Genomic DNA, 24,929 nt, shown 5'->3' on the forward strand with positions numbered 1-24,929 from the left:
AACTTAGTCTCTGATTAATTTCTGTAAGATTAAGCATTCCTAACTACATATTTAAATATGTATTCACATACACAGCTCAGCTGGTTTCACTAGAAGTTTGCAGAGCCCAAAGGCATTGGAGAGGGTGAAATTAATTGTGTAAAAATTTTGAAGATTATAATTTTGTCCTTGAAATATTACTGATTGTGATCTAGTGGTTCTCAGTTAACTACTATAAATAACATTTTTTTTTTCCAAAAAGGGACATTGTTTTCTTTTCCAATGTTTTCTTAATCTTTAATGATTTTTAAAAAACATTTGTATAAAACCTGATCCTTCCCTTACTTAAATCTCTAATGCATTAATGAAGGTTATGTTCGCTTTAGCATGCAATGTATTCCAATAGAAATGGCTCTGTAGAGGGAAACACGTGATGCAAGGGAACCTATACCCCTATGGAATGTATTTTGGGAGGGTTTTATTTGGGCAGAGTGCCTGTTAGTGTCTGGAAGCATTTGGTGGACTCCTGAAGTGCCATGTCATTGTTGGTTTTATCTGAAAGGCATCCAGTTTGTGCAGTCTAAGGCTGCACCACTCTGCAAACCAAGCCAGGTAGGTGACTTTGAGCAGGGTATTGACTCTAAGAGCACGGTCCTGATGTCAGCTAGTGGTTTAATGGCAGCTATCTGACTGCGCTTTTTCAGAAGAAAGAGGATTCCTTTGGATGCTCTCCGGAGCACTGACTCACAACCCGCATGTTAATTATCCTCAATACATAAAACAGAATTGTGTAATATAATGCCAGTATCTGTAGAAAAAGTAATGACTCAGAAGAGATCTGTGTTTAGATAGAGACTTTTGGTTATCTACAACTTTATTGAAAACTCTGGCCTTGAATCCTTCAGTAGTGAAAGCACAGCCATGTAAAACTAATAAGAAATCAATTTTCTGCTACAGGATTTGCCTTCAGGAGAAACTCTGGACTAATTTAGTTTGTAACCTGTATGTTTAATGACCTAACTACATGCTTTCTCTCATCTTGCAAATTATGGAGAATAATCTTCTACTGATCTGTACCAGCAGCCAATTCTAATACTCCTAAGCCAGTCCTGTTGCACTAGCTGACACGCACTTGGAGTGTGGCTCTTGAAGAAGCATGAAGGACCCACATGGCATGCATAGGCCCCATTGTACCAAACCCTAATATCCAAGTGTTCTCCTCAAAAAATATTGGTGAGGGAACAGGGAAGGAACTCATCCCACATTGTAGCCCAAGACAGTAATTATGTTGATCCCATTTTATGCAACACATTTTATGCATTGGATTAAAAAAAGAGAGATTCACAACATCAAGATTTTCACTACATAAGTGATGTTTTATTAACATTAAGATAATGGTTATGTGGAGAAGAAGTTTCCGAGTGGCTTTTTATTTTTTTTTAGCAAGGAAGAAAGGCACATAATATCTGTGAGGCACAGATATTACAGAGCTGAATGAATGATTAGGAATACATCACTTGCCTAAAGTGCTAGAAGTGTTTTGCCATGCAATTGAACTGGAAACACACATTCTCAAAAGTCGACTTTTTCCACTATGTATGCAAGTGGTGGTACTTGATTTGAGTGGTAATGAGAAATAAGATTAGTCAGAATGGTAATGTCAGTGATCCTAGTGACAATCTGTGTGCAGTATTAATTAGATCCCATGATAGAAAGCTGCCATTGATATGCCATGTAATTTACAATACTTCTGCCTCTAAATTATTTCCTTGCATCTAACTTTCTTTCTCAAGTCATTTTTTTTCTTTTATGTGTGTGTAGGTGCTTTAGTTCCAGCCAGCATTTTTCAACTTTTTTATTAAGCCATTAGGCTATCATCATCTTAATGGTTTTTCTATAACATGTTTTATCCTCCAGTACTCTTACTCAAAGCAAGTTGTTAAAATCTGTGCTCATTAGCAGAGAATAAAAGACTTCTTTACTATACATGTGTATTCTTTGGCAACCCCAGAAGTGGCCTAATCTCATTAAATCTCAAAACTGGCATGCTTTCCAGCTGTTTGAGTTTGCATGAACCTGATTTTCCTTACAGCACTTGTGCTCTGCTCAGAAAAGCCCAATCCAGGATATCTCTTGGAAGAATGGGCTTTAACTCACTTCAAAGCCAGAAGGACAAAAACTTATTTTTAAGGGAATAGTCCTCAGTACAGTCAGACGCTCTCAGGAAGCAGCAAGAATGGGCTGCTCCCCAGGGAAGGTGAACCAGGAGCTGGAGAGACAGCAAAACTGGCAGGACAGCGTTCTCACCAGCAAGGGCACAGTTCCACAGTGCTTGGGCAAGGAGAGCGGTGATGGTGGCAATTAGGTGGTGGTAACCACAATCAGTCAGCAGTGCCATCATAGCCACACAGATCTGTAGCAATGGGGCAGGTCCACAGAGTGTGATAATGAACTTTTCAGCACAGCAGATGATAGGATCCACCAGCTAGAAGAGGAAGCTGGGAAAGCTTAATGCAGGCATAAGGCAGAAGTTTAACAGAAATAATTAACTAAAAATTAAAAATTTAAAAATTAACTAAGAATTTAAAAATTAACTAAAAATTAACAAAAAAAATTTCCAGAGACTACATGTGCTCTTTATCACAAAAACTGAAAAATCAAGGTGAGGCACTTATCTAGCACTTCATACAGAAGTTTCAGGTGGTTCTGTCATTTAAAGAAAAGGTCAGACTAGGAAATCACTGTGATTCCTTTTGGTCTTCTTAACATTGGGCAGTGATTCACCCCTCTACTAACATTCACTCTTCTATAGCCTCTACAATTACATAGAAGTGATCACAGTTTAATTCAAAATTCAATTCCTAATCAGATAGTATTTAAAAAGTAATGCATCTGTTATATAGAGATTGTATTTTTCAAATATCTGTAAAAATAGCTTTCAGTCAAAATAATGATGAAGAGTTTATTTCAGGGAGCTACAGAAAAATTCATAGCTTTAAGTAGACAGTCTCTTAAATCTACTTCATCTTCAGAATTATGTCAAATTTGAAATGTAACCCCAAAACTCTTGGACGCCTTGAAATTGAAAACAACAACAATAAAATCTTCTCATAACAATACAGTGGTCTTTGGTCTACATAAAGATCTATGCAGGGGAATTCATGTTTGTTGTGTTTGTCCAGATACATAGCCCCTCTGCTTGCTGGTTGGGGTGAACTTCCCTTATCTGGGCATCATTTCGATGGGAAGGAAACCTGGGCATACAGACTTAAGGGGGAGAACTGCAGCAAACGTTCTGCTCAGACTTTCCCCAGTCTGAACTGTGGTGAAACCAGGATGATGAGGTGTGCCATCTGCTTCACAGCTGAGCCCAATCCCACGCTTACCAAGTCTTCTGAAAAGCGTTAAGTACCACTGGCTATGGATGGAAGAGGTGCAAATGAAAGCACTGCTGACTTATCTGGTTTGTATTTATCAACTAATTACAAGTAGAGAACTATAATTTCAATTCTAAACAAAAGAAGAAAAAAATCTTCTGTCTTAAAGAATATTTTAGGTTATTGATTTTGTCTGTTTATGGCTGTTCTTCATGTTTTCTCTTGTCACAATGAAATCTGGTTAGCTTCAAGACAGTCTAAACCAGTCTTTCCATATGATGTTATACTTCTAGGAAAATTCCAAAGACCTAGTAATTGCATCCCATCACGTACAGAGCAGACTGCCAGCAGTGCAGTATATTTTCCTTGTGGAAGAAAAAAAAAAAGAAAAAAAAAAAGAAAAAAGCATTTTCTTCCTCATGCAGAAGGAGGAAGAGGGTGAGAGGGCAGGCTTATTTTTTTTTTTTCATGGAAATAAAGAAATGCAACTAGGGAACATGGCAGTGATCTGCTACATTGCAGACCCAGTTTTAAGTTCTTGCCTTGAGGGAAATCTTACCTATTGTATTATCAAACATCTATTGGTATAGACATTGATCATGACAAATGTAGATTTGTGTTGCTCCTTGAAATCATACAGTAGGAACTTTGGAAGCCAATTTTCCCACTCTGATATGGTAGACCTAACTGCTGAACAATTTGCTGGTATCAAGCATGTCAGGACCATTCTGACCTGGAAAGCATTTCTGACAACACCTTGTTGAGAATATTTTGATTAAAAAAGATTTTAGCTTTCCCCAAGTACTTTTGGTGTGCGCTTACTAGTTGAATTTCTTGCATCTAGATTATGTGTTCGTAACATGCTTCTCAAGGCTAGAGATAAATACCTAGTGGTAAGAAAGAAAGGAAATAATTTGTGCAGTCATAGAGTGATAACGGACCTAGTTCATCTGTAATAATCAAGCATGCCAATGTAGGAGCAGTCTATGAGCTCCCTCTTTCTTTCAAAGGCCTTGCAGCTTTTAGTATTAATTATTTCATAAGAGGAAAAGTAGTCAGGTCTTTTCAGTGTCATCTTCCAGGATCTTCCAGGAATAATTTAAAGGAACTTATGGTATATTAAGTTCTATATTAAGTTCCACTATACAGAGGGATTTTTTTTGCATGTGCAGAGGCCTTAGGAAAATATATTGATGGGAAAATTACGCAAGAGAAATAAAAGAAGAAGCAACTTCTTGGAATTTGCTCATCCTAGAGTTTCCGCAATACAGTAAGAAGAAAGCTGTGTCAGATCCTGGTTACAATATTTTTTTTTTCTCCTGGTATTAATATGATTCGCTGGTGGATTAAATAATGTTCTATATTTCCTATATGATGCTAAGAGCTTTCATTCTTCTAACAAAATAGTAGAGATTCTGTTCAGATCATTTACGAGTATCCTTTCAGCTCTGATACAGCTTTAGCAATCAAATAGCTTGAGGGAAAGAGGAGGGAAGGGTTGTAGTCATCACTGACGTCAATGGCATATGCATCGCATCCCCAAAGTTGCCCTTTGCAAGGAAAAAAGTAGTGGCTCAGCAACTGGTTATTTCATCTGAACATGCAAATCCTGTCACAAGTACATTTTCATTCTCTAAATTGCACTCTTCTTTTAAATTGTGACCTGACTATTGTTTTTCACATATAATAAAAACATTGGAATGCCTAAATAGGAATGTTCCACTTTTAATATTGCTAGACCATCAGCGTAGGAAGTGAAGCTTGAATACTGTTGATAGCAGTAATGAACAGTGCTGTAGATAGCACTAATGCTTTAAATTAATCATAACATTACTGCATGATAACTCCAGTAATGAGGTCAGAAACGCTAGTTGTACTTTTTTAATCTCACATTTTTCTCTATGAGGAAATGTTAAAAAAAAAAGCACTACTGAAAAAAAAATAGTTGTATTTTGAAGAGTTAACAACAGATCAAGCAGAACTTTTTTTTTTCTTTGTAGAGGTGATAGGGATCCCTAAAATCTAGCTCTCTTTGTTTTTTCTCTCTCTTTGGAGGACTTGAGCTATTCAAAGAGAAAAAAAAAAAGGGGAAAAAAAAGGAGATAAAACAATTAAAGAAATTAGATGGATCACTTTGAAGAAAAAGCTTTCTCTCACATGGCTTCTGCATGATGGTCATATCTCAGGGAGACTGTGGAGCACATAGACCTTCGTGCTGTGCTCACCTGAGTTCTTTAGTCAATGAAGGCTCCAAAATGTAAAGATATTTGGGTACTCAATTTCTATTGAAACTGATGAATGTTTGGTACTTAAATTATCCAGAGTCTTACTTCTGAATAGAGACTTGTGGATGTAGCTGTCGTTCCTCTAGAAAGATTCCTCAGTATCTTCTGGGTAGTTGTTTCTTACCCATGATTGTGTTCACCCTCTCCCACTGCCCTGGTAAAGTGAACACAAAATAGAAACTTGTACTTTTTCTTAACTAATTTTATTATGTTCATTACCCTACTCCTTTATTGGGTGTTTGGAGATGCTTAGCAATTTCTCCATTTCAAACCTGTGTCAGGTTAAAATTTGTTGGTTTTCCTAAATCACATTCAGACTCTCTACAACCTGCTGCTATCCTGGCCCTAATAGGTACTAGAGTGACTCTTCTACTTCATTTTGTGACTTCATTTTATGTCTACCAGGAGGATGTAATCTTGGCTGAAGCTGAACTGGGGACACAGTACTTGAGTGTAGTTCTGGGCCCTCTTTACCTGAGACCTCCTCTTCTACAGGATTTTCTGCTGATCTGAGAATTTAGCTGGGTAACAGTGATGAGACAGCAGAGATGAGAAAGACCATTTGCCTTTTCATCTTCTGTCTTGGAATAAGATTACATTAATTTCTGTGTGTCAAAAATAATAATTCTTTTAATTTTTTCCCTTTGAACTACAGCTACTCTAAGGCCAATAGATTTATCTAGAGCTGGATGGGAGGGGAGAAATCTGCTTGGAAAGAAATTACTCTTCATTTTTTTCTTACTGTACTCTCTGATAGAAGTCACGATGTTCCATAAATGTACTTCTGGGCAGGATCATTTGTGAATGGTATTAAAATAATATCAAATGTAAATTGTCATTAACTTTTCGGCTATGCACACATAGATGTATGCTGTCAGTAGCCGGACAAGGAAAGAAAAAAAATGTACTCAGCAAAATTAAATTCAGAAATTACTGAAGTATATGCTTATTTTCTTTTTCTTAAAGATTCTACCATTTTCTTCAGAGCTCCATGTATCTTTTCTGTAACTGGCAGCCTCACCTCACTGGGATCAGTCCACTCCTACAGAATCCCACATGCATGAAGAAGTGTTATACTGGAATGCTCTTTTTTTTCCTCTTATTATCATTTTTTCCTGAATAACTAGTATAATGAAACTTCAGAAAAACATAGTATGTTAAACAAAAAATCCACAAACCCTGCGAGTCCCTCCCATGCAGACCAACCTCATACATCAGCAAGATTCCAGAGTAATTTCTGGTCTTGACACAGAGTCTATTCAAAAATCACTTCAAAGAAAAAACAGGTGATGGCAGTGAGAGTGTGCCTCAGAGACCATGGACAAAGATGAAAAGGGAACTGAGCCAAACTCAGTTTGGCTTTTGAGGGTGTTTTGTGAGTTTCGTGATAAAGCAGAGGGACCAGAAACTGATTCCAACTGTTCTCAAACCTGCTTCAAGTACGGGCATAGGAAAGCAAGAGGTATATCCAAGCACAAGAAGCTTGTGTTTTGTTTTGGAGAGATTGCACTTCTCCTTAGTGTGATATCACATATCTATAGCACATATTTCACTTTATGTGTTTCTGATTTCAGGCTAAAATCCAAAATCACTGAGCAGTGTTTTTGTTGCAATGTGGAATCACCATCCTTTTTAAACAGGAGGCACTTTTAAAAAAGAAAATGTCTGCTGGAGGAAAAGGAAGGGCCCCCTGTCTGCTTGGACTCCTGCCTCGTCCACCTGCTTACAGCCAGTGGCTTTCCTCCGATGGTGCGAGGCAGGCAGGCCCCTGGCCTCTCTGTGGCACACAGTGCACATTCACCGCATCACATTTACTATGAAAGAGAGGGGCATTGTCGAAGGAGAGGACAGTTTAAATGGGTAGTTTCTGATCTCTAAAAGAAAAGACAATTCACCTAGCTTGAATAATCTCTCTCCTGCTCTTCAACCCCCCTTCTAGTTCAGAATCAGAAGTTGATAACCTGAAGAACTTTACTAGGCCTGTAATTTCTTCTTTTTCCATCTTTCCATGGTGAAACAGAAAGTGCCACCTTTGGAAATACAATAGTGGAAAAAGTGTATGTTTGCTTGGTTTTTAAAATTTTGAACTCACATCAAAATCTTTTGAATTGCAGGCATTAGAAGAGCCAACCAAGACTGCTAGTGTGACTGAAGGCACTGCTTTGGACACCCATTCAGAGGTAGTGCTGTAATATGTCTTTCAAATCTCTGTTTGAAAACAAAAAGCAAAAGTTAACTGAGTGATCTGTCCTCTTTTTTCAGATGTGCTCCCCTGCCCAGCTCAGACAACAGACGGAAGAGGTGTGTGCTGTCATTGACCAAGTCCTGCAGGACCCTTTGACTATGGTAACCCATCAGTATCTGGGACTGACTTTTTATCTTCCTTTCCTTTTGTCTCTTGTCATTAATAAGTCTGTTCTCTGTTAAAAATAATTTTGCAGCGCCGATGTGAGTCTTCTCCAAGTTTTCTGCAGATGAGCACAGAGTCAGACGTTGGCAAGGTAAGTGAATAAGCCCACCTACACACCAAGGACTCTTTCCAGGTAGATACCAAGGCAAGCAAAATCACAATAGAGCCTATGGCAACAGCAAAGCCTACAGCAACAGAAAGCTGCAACTGAGAGGTATAACATCAGTAGAAGTGTCTAGTGGTTTAAAAGACATTGAAGGACAAAACTGTAGTCCTGGAGTCAGTGCAGTTTGTTACAGGATATTCTCCTAAAGTGAGAAGGAGTTATATTAAGAGAAACTGTTTATTAAGGCTTCAGAGGCTAGGATCCACAAGGAAGAAATCCTTCATACCTTGGCCTCTATATTGCAGGGTCTCTGGCCATCTCCCAGATTTCGTCCCATCTATATGTCCTTACTATGAAGGAGCCAGTGTTTCTGGCTTCAACGACTGGAAACATTTTTCACAACATTTTTTTTTTCATGTTTGTTATTGGTTTTCAAATAATGAGATAATTAAATTAAAAAGTAGACTTGCTCTTAAGTGCTGATTTCCTTTTAACTCTGGCCCCTCACAGGAGGGACATATCTGCTACATCTTTTTAACCAGATAACTCAGGACCAGGTAGTGAGAGGCAAGAATAATTTCTGGTTTCACTAGGTTGTATCGATGTGCCTTCTGGGTTCAGAAGGATGACTAGCCAAGGGAAGAAGGTTCTGTACTCAGTGTGCTCCAGGTAAATCTTAAATTCATCGTGGTAGTTGTAGGAAAGTGAAAATGGCAAAAATGGAACTGGAAATGGGAGGAAAGGGATTGTTGGCAGAGGAACACATAAAAAAGTTAGTGTATTCAAAATATCCTGCACAATGTCCCATCCACCATGCAAAAATAGGGCACAGAACCAGCATTTCCAAGTGCCTATATTCAATATGCACTTGAAATTTAATTTTCATTTTTGAAATTACTTCTGTCAACCAGCACAGTCGTGAATTGGGCTTCAGGCAGCTGAAAGACTGAAACATGATAGTAGCTGAAGAAGCAGGCAGAGACTGTTATTGAGGGAAAGTTTTCCAATGCCTCTGCTGAATCCAAAGTGGTGAAAATGCTGCTACTACCTTGAGCTGTAGCATTCAAAACCTCCTTCCTTGGGCAATTGAGAACTGATCCTTGACCAAATGGAAGGCATCTCTTAGCAGTCATGAAACCAAATAAAGGGGGCAAAAAGTGAGTTTAACAGGATGCAGCACAGGGACCAAGCTAAAGGTTGTGAGGACCTCAGAATGGAGAGAAAAGTGCTTGAACTGAGGGTAAAAGACAGTCATAGACAGGAAGAAGTGTATGTTATAAGTAAATGCCTTAGAAATAGCATGGGTTAGTCATATTAAAGAAAGTTCTTGCAAATGAGAACATGAAAAGGTGCCATTTCAGGTTATTTTGTGAGCAAATGTAACTTACATTTCATAGGGCAACTGCATGTATGGCTATCTACTAACGAGCATTTTGTTATGAGAGTTCTCAGAGATAATTTAAATACTGTCCTCAATAGAATGGGATCAATGTTTTTGAGCACTAAAAATGAAACAGTATTTTCTGCAATAAGCATATCAAGCAAAACTTTAATACAACCTATTTTCATGTATCACATGAATCTTTCTGGATAACTGAAGTCTTCTTGAATTTGAATGATGAATAACTTGTCACAATGATGAAGATCTCTTTGAGTTACTCCTCAGAGTAACTCTTTGCTTTTAATGTATCTACTTATTTTGTACAAGGTGTCAACAACACCGCAGAGAGCAGGTGGGCGTGAAACTAGATATGTAAGTACTTTTATAATTACATTTTGCGTGCAGAAATGTCTAATATTTATGCTTTTGCTGCAATACTGTTTGAGTCTGCAGAGGCGTACTCATGATATGAGGCGTTGACTAGTACAGAGAAACAAGTATGTTAGAGCATCAGCAATTGAGACGTGAGGCATCTTCCCACTCCTGTAAATCCATCGTGGGCAGAATCTCTTCAGTGCAGTGTCTACTGATAATTTTACCTGTGTGAATATGATGTTAAAATTAATTTCTTCATACGCTTCTTTGTTGTTTTTTTTTTTTGCTTCGTGCGTGGGGCAATGGCTCAGCTGTTTGGCAAACAGACTGTTACTGGTGCTGAAGGGTGCATTTGTTTGGACTTAGGCTGCACTGTAGGGGACCTGCTTTTGTGGAAGTCCTTTAGTTCTTCCCTACCCATCAGAATTCGGGGTTGACCCAAACTTTTTTTTCCAAGATATAGAGCTAGCTGAAAACCTACAGTTTATCCTTAGATGAATAGAAGCTGTTTTGTCACATATACACATTTCCCAACATATAAAGAAAATCTCTCTATTGAGTCATATGTTCAATTATTGAGACATTAAACCCAATTAACATTTTAATTCTCATTGGCACACGCAGTTACTGCAGTTTCCATATTTTACTTACAACTCATCTAGTCATGTGGTGAGAAATCTCTGCTTACTATTCATCATTCAGCATTTCTACTGAACCTCAAATCAAAGCAGTGCTGGCAAAGCAAGAGAGGCCTTCCAGTTTTATGGCAGCACAATGCTTGACTGATCAATTCAATTTTTCTTCTTGAATGTGGCAGTATGCATATTTTATTGCTCACTGTGAATTTTACTTGGCAGATTGTGCTAGCTCATGCTAATTAGAAAGGATATGGGAAGAGAGCTTTTTAATGAAATGAAAAGTGTGTTTCAGAGATAGTCTGTGAGAACAGAGTATATTTAATACCACTCCAGTGCAGATCTCCAGCTCCCAAAACTGGGGCTGACATATAGCATAAATTCGGGCATTCAACTTACATGCCTAGGGATAGAGTTAGGTTTTCTTTGCTGGCATAGAAAATCATACTTACAAACGCTTCCTTCCCAGTCTCCCCTGGAACTTTCTAGATAAATGAAACAAATAAATATTTAAAATCACATTTGGGAATAGCGCAGAGGATTATTGGTAGGCTAAACTTTTCTAGAAATTGTACAAATATGTTGATTTTTTTTGTGTGTCAGAAAACAGACCATTGTCTCCAGGCTAAGCTGTGGTGGCTGAATTTGGTGGGTCCAGGCTCTCGAGGACTCTGCCATCTCTGCACTCTGCAGCAGAGTCTCCTGAGGGACAAGCCAGATGTCCCTAGCAGCCCCCATACATCGCAACTCTTCCCTCCTCTCTTGCTTTGTTTCCCTGGTAGGACATAAAAAGGCTGTTTCTATCCCAGTTAATAAACCAGTTGGTGGCTTGTCCTTTGGCCCTTAGAGTGAGGCCACACTGAGGTGGTTTTCCATAGAGTTGTCTTCTCTTCCCCTTCCACTTCCCTCCACTCAAACTGAGCCCCCCAGCCCAGCACAAGACCCGAGGTGGCCTCATCCCTTCAGCTCACTGGGAGCAGCATGCTCCATGCTACCAGGCATACCACGATGGAGAACTGTCTGGAAGAGTGGTAGTTGGTGTGGACCAAAGCACGCATGGAAGTGTGCTGACTATTAACTGGAAGGGACTTGCTCCTGAGCCTCTGTGTGTGCTGACTTTTGTTCACTAGAGGAGATACATTTCAGGGGCCAATATTTCTTCATAGTAGGTACAAGATGTCTGTTTTGAAACAAGGTGCCTGCTTTGAGCCAATCTAACAGTGTCTCCGGTAGAAATCAGGATCTGAGTATTGTATGGACACCTGTTATCTTAATATCAAACTGTGAGTTCCCCCAGGAGGTCTGTGGTGCCTCATGTGAGCTGTCTTGGAGTAATGATTTTCAGACATCTTTTTTTTTTGCAAGTCGTTTTTTGTTTTAGAAGTAAGCTTTTAGTTTATGCAGCTGAATTAATTTTACTAGAGAGAATTAAAATGGTAATTTAGTAATATAATTTTCTTAATCTTTTCATATTCATGACATCTGATATTGAAGCACTTGTCAAAACGTTGCTTTGAGGGCATTTTTGGTTAAAAGAAAACCTCTAATTTATTTATGAGTCAAGGACAGGAAAATCTGTTGTTGTGCTAAAGTATTATTTATAAATACACACACATATAAATGTATATGTATGCACACATGATAATATTACTAATTAATTCAATAGGTTATATGAGTAGGAGACTACACAAACATGTTGAAATAGACTACCGTTTAACAATTAAAATGGTGTAGGTTTTCCTTGGTCTCAATTACTTTTTGTCTCCTCATGCACTTCAGAACCTTTTAAGGATGTAAATGACAGTACAAATAGCAAAGGAGTGAATAAAAAGTATGGAAAAATGTCTAACTTCAGTGAATTTACAGCAGTTTGTACCAACTGACAACTAAGTAGTACAGTTGTCATTCAAAACTTTTTAAACAGTCTGTCTTTGATAGGATCCCATTCACCATTTTGTAACAGTGCTCTGCTGACTTTAAGGATAGTATTGCTGATTTGTAATAAAAATATAATAATATAATAATTCTCTAAATAAATTACTTTTATGATTGTTGAGTGGCCTAATATATACTTAGTCATTCTGTTTCCATATAATTACTGTCACCAACTCAATCTTTCTTAAATTTAATTTCAAGTTCTAATAAATATATAGTTCTGTCACTTAGCCCACATACAACTATTTAAAAAATCCTTTATCCTGACTAATTGGAATAATTACTTTGCGTATTATTGACATTTTTGCTCTTCTTGACAGTTCTATTCTAAAAGAAATCTTTTTAAAGTGCTGTAAATATGACATAAAAGTGAAAAAAAGAGAGAACATGAAGCAGAATGCACACAGACCTGCAGAAATAAGTTGTGATTTTCTTTATCTGTGGTCCACTGTGCTTATATACCTTTCAGGTAACCCCTTTGAAATGAGATTTACTCTTAATTTGCACTGCTGAAGTGAGATAATTTATTCCAGCCTGCTTGTATCTGTAATGGCACTGACGTCTTCTGCTACAGCTATAACACTTCACCATGGTATCCAGTACTTTTTTTTACCACCATACTGAAGAATGCTCACATTTTAGAGACTCAAGGCCCCCAGATCACACCTAAACAAAGGTGGGCATATTATCTGCACAGGAACACTATGTTATCCAGTGGAACTCCTACAGAGCTTGAAACAGTTGATTGGAGGGATCAATGCACCTGAAATTCTGAACCTCACCACTGCTTGGGCAAATAAGCATATGGCACATGGCTATTTATCATACACACAAAAATACACTGCATTCATCACCTTTACCCTTGATCTGGAAAATAGAGCTTCTACTGTTCAATATTTACTCAGAAAAAAAAAAAGTAATACGTGAGGAGGATTGTTCTGATTTTCAGAATATGAAATCAGAACGATGAGAAGGTTGGACCAAGCTCCCAGTACAATTAATAGTGTTAACATTCGTGCTGCAAATTAACAGACAATGGCAGGCTTAGAAATGTCAGGGTTTATGTTTTGAGAATACATCAAGGTGAAAAAGTGAAATGTTGTTGCACTTAGAAAAAAAAATCCCTAAAATTTTAACAACAGACATCCATATTTTATTATACCTAGAAATAAACTGGAAATTACAATATTTTAACTTCTCTTACCAATTGCATATCACAGTGGTAAAAGCCTTTGCATCTAAGCATACTGCTGGCCATTTTTCTTCTGTCATGGCTATAATCACTATGATATTGTATGTAATACTGTATATATTTACCTTTTTTGCAGGCCAACCTTTACAAATCAACACCTATGGTAACAGAGAGTCAGCTGGTATGTATTGCACGGTTGTGATATGCTGTTTTTCAAAATTTGCACAAGTGAAAGTAATTATTTACTTTCTTAGTCCTTTGAAAGAAACTGCAGTCAATATCATCCTATAAAGCTGCAATGCTTCTTCAGAGCTGCATTGCTTTCTTCTGTACTGAATACACACCTGTTTTAAATAACTGTAAATCCTGACGCTACTTGTAAACCCGTGGACCAAATGACGAACTAGAGAGTCTTGCTGAATCTCGAGGTGTATGACAACTGTAGAGTCTACTGCTGGTTCTTAGACTCTTAATATTCCACTTCTACAATTTTGTTTATATGCAATAGTGTTCTGGCATCTATTTTCTTCTTACATGCTGGTTTAAATCAAAGCTGGTCTAACTACTGAAAAGCAAGGGTAAAATCAAATAAAGAAATAGAGATTCTGGTTCAGATATTCATTTTAGCTCTGGTTGCAATTGAATCCTGTTGGAGCCAAACTTTCTGAAGAAGAGTCAGAAGAGAGGTCATGGAGTGACAGTGACCACTAATGAATGCTTAGGGAAAAAAATGAGATGTGGATGAGAAATTTTCCCCATTTTATTTCAGCTAATGACATTTTAGCAAATTCCTGAATCATTTTTTTTTTCTGTTTAGTAATCTTTGACCACTTCTTTCATGAATTTTTCCAGTTACTTTTTGAATCTTGTTACACTTTGGTCTCTACAGTATTCTGTAGAAACAGAGTTTACTTTTTAATTATGCATTTTGTGAAATAGTACTTTATTTCTTTTTTTTAAACCTACTATTTGACCTCAGTTCTTGTACTGAAACAGAAAGTAATTGTTCTTTTTTTCACTTTCTAGTAAGATTAATGATTTTCTAGGTATTAACTATAATACCTTGTCAGTCACCTCTTTTTCATACAGAAAAGTCAAAGTTGCTTAGTCACTCTCTGAGAAGTATAAGTACTGTCCCATATTTTTGAGGATCCTTGTTGCCCTTTTCTACATCTTTTTCAGGTTTTTGTTTTTGAGATTGGGAGACTAAAACTATAAACTACTCTTGTCTAGTTCTGAATATAGCACTTCCTGTTTACATGATGTTGTGATAAGGTTCTTTATTGTTATTTCTATTCCCTTCTTAACAATTCATATAAATTTATTTAGTTCTTCTTACTTGTATTTGTTCTTCTTACTTACTATGTTTGCGTAGAACTGTATACAATAAATCCAAGATGAATTTCTTGAGTAGTGAGAGCTAGTTTTTGAGCTAACTAGTTAATCACCACATATATAAATTTAGAATGTAGTTTAGTTTTTCCCTGTGAAATGTATCAACGTTGAATCCAGTTAAGTTTCACCTGCCTTTTTATCATTCATTCACTCAGTATCGCAAGATCTATCTGCAACTCTTTGCATAGATATTTTGGTTTTAGTCCTTTAAATGGTTCGGTTTTATCAGCAATCTTTGTCACCTTACTAGCCCCTCTTTTCTAGACGATCTATGTCCATAATTCAAGCCCAGATTCCAGAGCATGTCTCTGAGGAACTCTACTTGTGACTTCCCTCCACTGTGAAATTTGAACATTTATTCCAACCTTTTTCTTCCTATTTTTTTTAACTGGTCCATAGGAAATGTTCTTTTTAACTCTGTAGCAGTTCCATTTCCTTAGTAGACCCTGCTGAAATACCTTCACCAAAGCCTTTGGAAATCCACGTGCAGCATGGCTGCACACCTACCAAACTTTGTAACCTGTGATGCAACCTCGTTTTGTTATCCCTGATCATGCATTTAGGGACTCAGTGAAAAAAAAATCCCAAACACTGTGCCTCACGTAAGATGTTCTGTTGTTTCTCCTTTGATTTCATCTAATGTGTGTTCTCAGATGCTGAAAGATTCTCATATTCCTACTTTAAACCTAACTTGCATCTGTTATATCGAACAGCTTTCTTGCATTACCAGCTCCTTAAAATAACTGTAAAAGATTTATCAGGCATGAGGGCCCTTTCAAAAGCCATTCTCTATTATTCGTCCAAATATATACTTGTTCTGTTCTTTTGTATAATTTGTTCCTACTACTTTGCACAGCTTGAAATGTTACACGTAGTGATTTGTGGTTCCTGGTCTCCTTCAGTATCCTGTAGAAAAACCTGCCCCATAGTTGCCACTTCTCATTCTTCTGGTGCTAATTATGTCTGAAGGAGTAAGTTACATACCACAATTCATAGTGTGGCAATTTCACACTGGAATTGCTTTACAACTTTATTTATTCCTTACACTTTATTTGCTCATTTTATTGATTTGTTCTTAAATCTGTCGTATTGACGCTTTACTTTAGATTGTACTCCAAATGATTTCTTTGCCAGTGTGAGAAACTCCCTGTCTTCTTGTGAGGAAAGCTGAAGTGAGGAATTAGTTTTCAGCCTTGATTTCCTCTTCTTCATGCATCTTTTTTATGTTTTGATTATATCTACTGGTTCCATAGACTTTTAGTTGTAGGGAAATTTAGCAAGTTTTTTTCTCGAAGTCTTTCTTGGCCTAATATATGACATTTTTATATTATGGCCTAGATTTTATTTTTTCTTCCTTTCTTTTTTTTTTTTCTCTAGTCTGTATTTAAATACAGCTTTCTGCCTTCAGAGCCTTTTCCTCCTTATTCCTTTTTTTCACTTTGCACTGCTCTTTGAACATCGCAGTATTTATTGATCTCTTAAAATCTTCTTATAAGCTAATGCATAGCTTCTCTGAAATGCTACTGCCTTAGGCAGTATTGTTGTCGCTTATAACCATTTTATCCTTTTGGCAGCTGCTTTGATTTTTAAATATTTTTTTCTGTAACTATTTTAATTATTTAATTATATATTTATTTCACTTTTTTAAAATTGTGATCACTACAGTGGAATTCAGACTGGACATAAGGAAAAATTTTTTTACAATGAGGGTAGTGGAACACTGGAACAGGTTTCCCAGAGAGGTGGTGGATGCCCCATCCCTGGAAAAATTCAAGGCCAGGTTGGATGGGGCTCTGAGCAACCTGATCTAGTTGGAGATGTCCCTGCTCCTTGCAGGGGGATTGGACTAGATGACCTTTAAAGGTCCCTTCCAACACAAACTGTTCTATGGTTCTATGATTCTATAATTCTTGTGTATGTTTTTTTTGTTCAGCTATGTTGTTTCTGAGCATTTCATGTTCTCTATTCATGAATGATTTTTCAGTAGCAACATTTTGACTTAGAAATTCTGTAGGATTTATGATTCAAATAATTACTCCCCCTCTTGTGGAGTTTCTGACTAGCTATACCAGGGACTGATTATTTATGGTGACCAGAAATGTAGCTATATCTCTCAACTATGTGACTTATCCAATGGACAGGTGAAGCACACCACTCTGACTCTCATCAATGTGTTTTCTACTATTTTAAAAGATGACTATAAATGATTCACGATAACAAAGTGCAAAGCCATACCCAGCACACCAACACTACACACAGCCATTATAATTAACTATAACTTTTTTCTTTATATATTAAGCAAATAATACAAAATTCATGTGGGACCAGTCTTGCATACCTTGGTACCATTTTCCTAGGCTTTCTTTTGTTTAGACATTTTAATGCTGCAACAGTCATTCACAGTTTTTGAGTGTACAATGGAAGAATTTATCAAAATATTTTTATATATCAAAATAGTAGGAGAGGAGTCATATATCCTTAAAGCAAATACAGAATGGTATTTCTGTATTTTGTGAGTAGGTTTAAATGGTAGTATCAGAAGGAACACGGTGCAGTTTCTTGCTTGAAAAAGCTTGTGGACAGGAGTTGTAGGGACTCAAGGCTGCACAGAAGATGAGTTCAAACATTTAAAGGAAGAAAAGCATTTGATAAAAACAGATAACAGTCCTCATGGTCCAGTCTAGGAGTTAAAACTGGAGTGTTTCAGTTAATATCTAGACATATTTCTGTGGCTTATTTTGTTCTTGGGTATTTTAGAAGTGACTTGGCATCTTGAAGTATTTTTTCTCTAATTAGTTACTTCTGAAGCACATGTGTTCCTGAAATTCCTGTATTTCCTGTATTTAAAGCTGTTGAGCCCAAAGCTGTGTGAAATGTGTTAAACCATGTTTGAGAATATGGCACCTCAAGAATGATGGTGTGATTGCTTTAAAGTAAAATAGTACTAAATTCAGCATCTTTTAAGACCTACTTTAGGTCAGAATGTCATGAAATATAGCATAGTTGTCAGGTCCAACATAAAATCAGGGGTCCTGGGTGCATCTGTCCACCTAAAATGATTTAATGGCCTTTGAGCACTGATGAATGACTTTTGGAAGGCAGTCCTTGGCATGAGTCTATATCCATACTTTCTCAAGCACTAAATTGCACGCACTATTGGAATGGAACATTGTCAGTTATACTGAGGAATGGTCCATACAGAGCCATCAAACAACAAAGTAGGAAATGAAAGATATTCATGATGACAAAGGAAAATGTGAGTGAAGGGAATTTAAATGTGCTAAAGGAGTTTCCTAAAGAAAGAAAAGGAAGCAGGGAGGGAAGCAGAGAGCAGCATCAGTGCTTAAGAGCTTGCCCTTATCCCCTTCCCTGCCACCAGCCTGGGCAAAACTTCTCCCTTTTCTGGTCCTAAACTTGCAGACTTGCTCCTCTGCTTGTCCCAGAACAGCAACAGAGGTGAGTGCCTTCTTTCCACTCCTCTCACCCTTTTCTCCAGCTGTTGAGGAAAAGACTCATACCTGTACTTTGAGTAGAATGGAAAAGGACCGAATCTGTTGATTTTAGTTTTGGCTTAGTATAGCACAGAGTCAGTGGAAATTATATTATAGTACAGTATCAGACATCTTGTTGAAAATTCAGCTGTTTCTTGAAATGCAAATATTTCAGTGTGAACAAAAATAATGATAATTTGAATATAAATCAGGTGACTTTCCTTGTTGTCTGGCGCAAGACCTGCTGCTACTTCAGCATGGACGTGAAGAAAATAATTATCCTTCCTTCCTAGGCTTTTCAGTGATGTGAATGATTTACTATTTAGCTGGAGGAAGAGGAAATCCTTTTAACCACAGTTATATGCCTTCACACCTTCAAATGTACTAAAGAGGAACGTCATTGTAGACTGATACAGTACCTGGAATGTTTTATTGCGTTTTTGAAAGTGTAAGGCCTCTACAAGGGAAAGTAAAAATAAACTAATATGTTCAATAACATATTTCCCTTTGTGAAGGCTTTGTGGCAGAAAAGAAATAGCAGGGGAATATTTTAAGTTATTTCACAGTTCAACTACACAAAATGTCTATGTTTGTATTGTTACTGCTAAAAGCATCATTTTGCTGACAGTGGAAACTGCAATGTTCCTTCACAACAAGGCAGCTAGTTCCTCACCATCTGAAAGCAGGTGCTCTCAACAGTTGAGAGGCTCCTCAGACGACTCTGGCTTCTCAGTGCTGATGGAAGATGACTGCATTGGCTGGGGCATGCTGCATTGCATAGTTGCCTCGTCTGCCTCAGAATCCCTTTCCCCAAAACTAATGAGTTTGTTGGAAAGGACTGGGAATGATTCCTCTTGATAAGGGAATTCTTTGGTTATCCCATTTAAAGCAGAAGGCTTCAAAGACTGCAAGAGACTATTTGTACAGAAAAAAATGGATATAAAGGCTGTGCAGGCAAACTGATAGACTTGGTGTTTGCTATTTGTCAAGTGAGGTCTAATGGATTCAGAGCAGAAAGGAAAGAAAGAGGGCAGCTAACTCTTTTATCCCAAGGCTAGCTCTCCTGTTTTGTTATATACTTTTATCTGATCATGTCATATTTCTGTTAATCATTCATCTGGTTGTCTCAGAGGCAGGCTGCTTCAAAATGTACTAACAAGTCAACTCCTTGTTAAACATTAAAAGCAACTTCCTTCTTTACAGGAAAGCTGTTCAGGTATCCTGAATGACTTAATGTCTGTGTAGTGACAAAGAGCACCGCAAAGAGTGACTGCGGTCATTGCTAGCTATGAACGAAGCACCTTGCCCTACACACTTTGGGGATCTCTGAATACTCTGGATAAGGGGAAGTGACAGTGACTGGGACAGGAGAAACATGGGAATCAGAGGATGACATTCCTATCTACTGACAGGAATGAGGTTGCACCTGGGACCTTCCTCACCAGTTTCAGCAAGATTTCAGGGACAAAGTGTCATAATAACAAAGGAAAAAATTAGAGGTGAACATGCCCATATACCTGCTGATGAGAAGTCCAGTCTTCTGACTTCTGAGGCAAATATCATGCAAAGCTCATTTTCATACAGACAAAATATCTTCTGTCCTTGAAGAAGGGTGGCCACAACCGTACTGCGTAGCGCGAGGTGCCCCAGTGTCCTGGTTTCGGCAGTGATGGGGTTAATTTTCCTCTCAGTAGCCACTGTGTTTTGGATTTCAGATGTGAAGCATGTTGGTAAAACACCCTGATGATACAAGTTGTTGTTAATGAGACCAAGGACACTGTGCTGCTTTCCAAGTCTTGCTAATGTGCAGATGCAGGAAGCTGGGTGAAAGACAGACAGAATAATTGACCCAAACTGGCCAAAGAGAGTATTCCATGCCATAAACGTCATGCTCAGTATATAAGTGGGGTTTGCCCACGGGGCAGGGGCCATCTTCTTCCACTTCTCTCTCACTTGTTGGCATCACTCTACCTTGCTGGCTCCCTCTTGCTCCTTTGCTTGCTGCTCAGTTTCATTTATATGATCGCTGCTTGGGATGGGCTCTATCGGTCGTTGGGTCACTGGGTGGTGAGAAATCGTACATTGTTCATTTTGTATATATTAATATCCTTATATGCTGTTATTATTGTAGTTTTCCATTACTATCCTAGTAAATTGTCTTCATCTCAACCCACAAGTTTTCCTTTCTTCCCAATTTTTCTCCCCCACCTCGCTGGAGAGAGGGGGGGTGATCGAGAAACTGTGTGGTGACTTGGGCTAAACTGCAGCTATCCTCCCATTTCTTACTGTGAGCTTGCTGAGCTGGGCCAAAGCCATGCCAAGGAGCAGCCCGGCACCCGATCAGTACAATTGATTACGGGTCAGCTCTGGCGCTTTTTTCTTGGGCCTGTGTAATTTGCTAATAAGGCTGTAGCCATATGATGGCAGCCCATTGCTACCATAGCAGCCTTTACAATTTTCAGTGCTGTTGTAGGAAGACCAACACTTTCCTTGGTAAAAATAAGTTTTAGCTTGTTTCTCAGCAGTGTCAGTTGTGCCACCCACTATCAAAGAAAGAGTTCAAGTTTTTAGTTTTGGATCAAAGATTTTGTATATCTTGTTGGGGAGCTAATAAAGTATTTCAAATTCTAGTTGCTGGCTGATAGCTGCCACTCTGCTAGCAGAGTCAGACATAAACATACGACTCAGTCAGCACTTGAGTGCATGATGTTGTTTAGAAAGTGCTTCCTTAAAAGCATTTCTACAGCGTGCTTTGGGAAGAGTTTTCCTACATAAGGAGAGTAGCTTACCCTTGATGATTTCAGGTACCTCAATGGGCTTTTAATTGCATGGTTACATGGTGTGGAGGAGTGCTAGAAGGCCACAGGTCCTTTGTCTGTGTAATGGTGACGTGATAACAACTGTAGCTCTCTTTTTATTTTTTTTATTTACCTTTCTGTTGAAAGCCTGAAGTCTTTCATTTTTACAAACTCTTCTCGGAAATCTTGGAGGGGAAAATAAGTGTTTTATGGTGAATCCTACAAAGAAATAGTCATAGAAAAACTAAGGACTATAAATTCATTAAATGAGCACCACATCTCTTTCACTAAGTTGACCTTCTTAATGAAAAAGTTTTTAATGCAACTTGGCAGTTATTACTCTATTAAAAAATAGTATCACCTATGGCTGATTTTTCACTTTTGGTTGAGTATGTTTCTTCTTATTTGATGAGGCAGATGAAAGGACCCCAACCTATATAAAGGAGGGAGGGGGTGAAACACAATGTTAAGGGAAGATATTTTGCTGGCTGGGTCTTATTCTTCCCAGGCATAAGTGCTCCTCTCCACCTCTGCCACCGTCACCTCTGTCCCTGGGCACTGCTCTGTCCTTTCCCAGGGCAGAGGCAGAAGCACAAGACATGAGGACCTCTCCTGCCTCCTGCACCCTCCCTTCTGATGGGCACCCCTCTTGCCCTGTCCTTGCTGGATGCCTGCAGATCTTATTTTAAGGTGATCCATAACTCGGTTTACATGATACATCCAGCAATCTCAGCTGCACCATTTTAAGCTCACTTTCATAGAATCATAGAATCTTAAGGGTGGAAGAGACCCGCAAGATCATCAAGCCCAACCATTAACCTAACACCACCATGCCTACTAAACCATGTCCTGAAGTGCCACTTCTACACGTTCTTTGAATACCTCCAGGGATGGTCACTCCACCACTTCCCTGGGCAGCCTGTTCCAGCACCTGACCACTCTTTCAGTAATGTTTCCTAATATCTCCTAATACCTCCCCTGCCACAACTTGAGGCCATTTCCTCTCATCCTATCACTAGTTACTTGGGAGAAAAGACCAACACCCACTTCCCTACAACCTCCTTTCAGGTAGTTGTAGAGAGCAATGAGGTCTTGCCTCAGCCTCCTCTTCTTCAGACTAAACAATCCCAGTTCCCTCAGTCACTCCTCATAAGACTTGTGCTCTAGAACCCTCACCAGCTTTGTTGCCCTTCATAAAAAGCTTCTCTTTTTTCCATACAGACTGCTTAAGTGTATTGCTCTTGTAAACAGGCAGCATGGTGCTATTAAATGCACATAGTCTAAATCTTATAAATAAGTCTAATAGTGAATCAAGTTTCTTCTCTGCATTTTTACACCCTGCTGGGTACTGAGGATGAGGAGCTGTGACAGCACCTATTTCTCAGTCCCAGCTGACTAAGCTGTCCCTCTGGGCTGCAACCACAGTAGGAGCTCAACAGCGGTGCTGTTGTTATCTATACTGGTTGTGACAAAAACCACCCGTTTTCTGTGGGGTAGCCGTAACAGGGAAGAATATAATTGAGTTATTGAAAAGTTCAAGTTTCATTACAGACCCCTCTAGGACTTCAGTACTTACTAAACTCCGGTGAGAATCTACACTTTTTTCTTCATTTTCTTTGCTTACTGAAAAGTTGTCTGTTTTAAAATTGTCCCCTAGACTCCATTTAGAGTTTATGCCACAAACCATCATGTCAGACTTTACTGTAAGAATTATGAAAATCACAGATGTACTAAATTGACAAGTTAATAGTCAATTTTTTGGTTGGCTGGTAGCTAACCAAGAATTTTTTTCTTGATTAAATAATCCCATTTGTCTGAAATGAGAGGTATCACAAATCCATGCTGACTAAATTATGTAAAACTGTACTTTTCCAAGTGAACTCTTAAAGATACTGTCAAAATCCGGCGTGCAATCACTGGTATTATTTCCCAGAAAAATTTCCCCTAATATGTCGCCACCTGAGTGTAAGTTAACAGCATCACGTGCTGCCCCTCCTTGTTCCACAGTTACTCTTTTGAGGAGCCCAGAAAGGAATTTGCAGCATGAAAGCAGACGTGTGGCTGTGCATAAAGTGTGATTTGATGAACTTATCAAGATGCAGCTAGCAAAACCAGCCAGCAAACCCCACAAACCGTAGTCTGACAGCCCAGCATCTGTTTTTGTGTCGGGAACAAAGAGATGTCAGTGATGAGGTCCTTTGCATAAAAACAGCTCTTGCCATTTTTGTCCACAATTTGTATAAAAAGTAGGCCAGGCAGCATGCATCTGAATAATTTTGGTGGTGAGATATGTTATTAATAGTTTTTTTTTTTTTTAAATCTAGTCAGTACAGTCCTACTGGAATTGACTTGCCTAACAAATATTCTGTAAATTTATTTTTCTTCCATCTCTTTTCTCCTGGGTGTGCTATGGGTAAAGACAAAACCTGGTGTCATTCGTCCTGTGCTGGTGAAAGGAAAGAGTGCACAGCAAAAGGAGGAGCCCTATCAACCCAATCCTTTTAAAAAGTACCTTGAAGAAATCAGTAATCAAGATATTGAGCAGGTGAGTAACACTCACTCTGAAGGATTTTGTAGCCTCCGCTAGATTCTTAAAAGGTGATGGATCTTAGATCTTTACTTTGTCTTGGTCTCTCTTTTCTTTTGCAAAGTTAGATGATTCCCTGAGGGGCACCTGACTCCCGGAGGGGAATCTCCAGGCTGCAAATGAGCAGCTGGGCTTCCTACAGGGATATATTTTTTTGTGATATAAAAACCTGTATGTTGAGGAGAAGACTTTTTATGATGTCTGTAGGAAACATTGTACAAAAGAAAGTGGTAATCCTGTGCTCCCCTGTCAAGCAAGTGTCTGGAACAGATCTACTAGAAAGCACTTCCTCCATTTGAGGTCCAGACCTGAATCCTCTCTAAAAAGAAATGAGGACAGCAAGGACTGGGCAAGGTTCACTTTTCCCTCTCCAAGAGAGACTGCGGAGGACTTCAGTGAGTTTCCCTGTCACTCCCCATTGCATAGCTCCCCCAGGTCTGTATTCATGTCCATCCACAGCTTGAGAGGATAGCTCTTCTACCACATGTGAGGGGTATTAACAGGCAGCCTATGGGGCAGCAAAAGTGCTGTCTTCTCCCACAGAACTCTGCACGAAGCCATACGATCATTTTGCAAAAACACATCTTGAACTTTGCTGACCTGTAAGAGGCATTATCTCCGAGAATCCCCACATAAACAGTTCTGTCAGCCTTTTCTCGTGCATTTGCGTTTGTGTGCATTATTCTGAATTAAACCTTAACTGCAATACATAATCTGAATGTCCCTGCAGGACCTTCTTATTAACCAATCCAGTATGTTCAGAATCTTCCATCTGGAGGGTAGTAAAATGAAGCCAATAGTCCTCTTATCAGATGTCATGTGAATAAAATACCTTGCTAATTGGATTTCTCTTACTTTTGTGCCACTCTAGTCACATTAGAGAGAGACTTTAGCAATGGCAATCCTCTCTTCTTCCTTTTATAACTGAGTTTTTAAAAAGATTTTTGGTTTAGTTCTTTCCATTCCTCCCCATAGCTCTGACT

General features: G+C 38.5%; 1 protein-coding gene across 10 annotated transcripts in view; it reads left to right on the plus strand.

Moving 5' to 3' along the window:
* The window catches only part of MLIP (muscular LMNA interacting protein), a 116,106-nt gene that overhangs the window by 60,693 nt on the left and 30,484 nt on the right, over positions 1–24,929 (plus strand). For 6 of the 10 annotated variants that reach the window (XM_086744368.1, XM_086744372.1, XM_086744369.1 and 3 more), the window contains 6 exons: positions 7,756–7,821; positions 7,904–7,987; positions 8,083–8,142; positions 9,866–9,910; positions 13,812–13,856; positions 23,779–23,904. In XM_086744368.1, the coding sequence (XP_086600494.1) occupies positions 7,756–7,821; positions 7,904–7,987; positions 8,083–8,142; positions 9,866–9,910; positions 13,812–13,856; positions 23,779–23,904 (426 nt within the window). The remainder of the gene's footprint in view (positions 1–7,755; positions 7,822–7,903; positions 7,988–8,082; positions 8,143–9,865; positions 9,911–13,811; positions 13,857–23,778; positions 23,905–24,929) is intronic. The other 4 variants (XM_086744374.1, XM_086744376.1, XM_086744371.1 and 1 more) reach the window with 3 other exon arrangements.

The sequence above is a fragment of the Chlamydotis macqueenii genome, chromosome 3 (genome assembly GCF_036417535.1).
Source record: "Chlamydotis macqueenii isolate bChlMac1 chromosome 3, bChlMac1.mat, whole genome shotgun sequence".
Lineage (NCBI taxonomy): Eukaryota > Metazoa > Chordata > Aves > Otidiformes > Otididae > Chlamydotis > Chlamydotis macqueenii.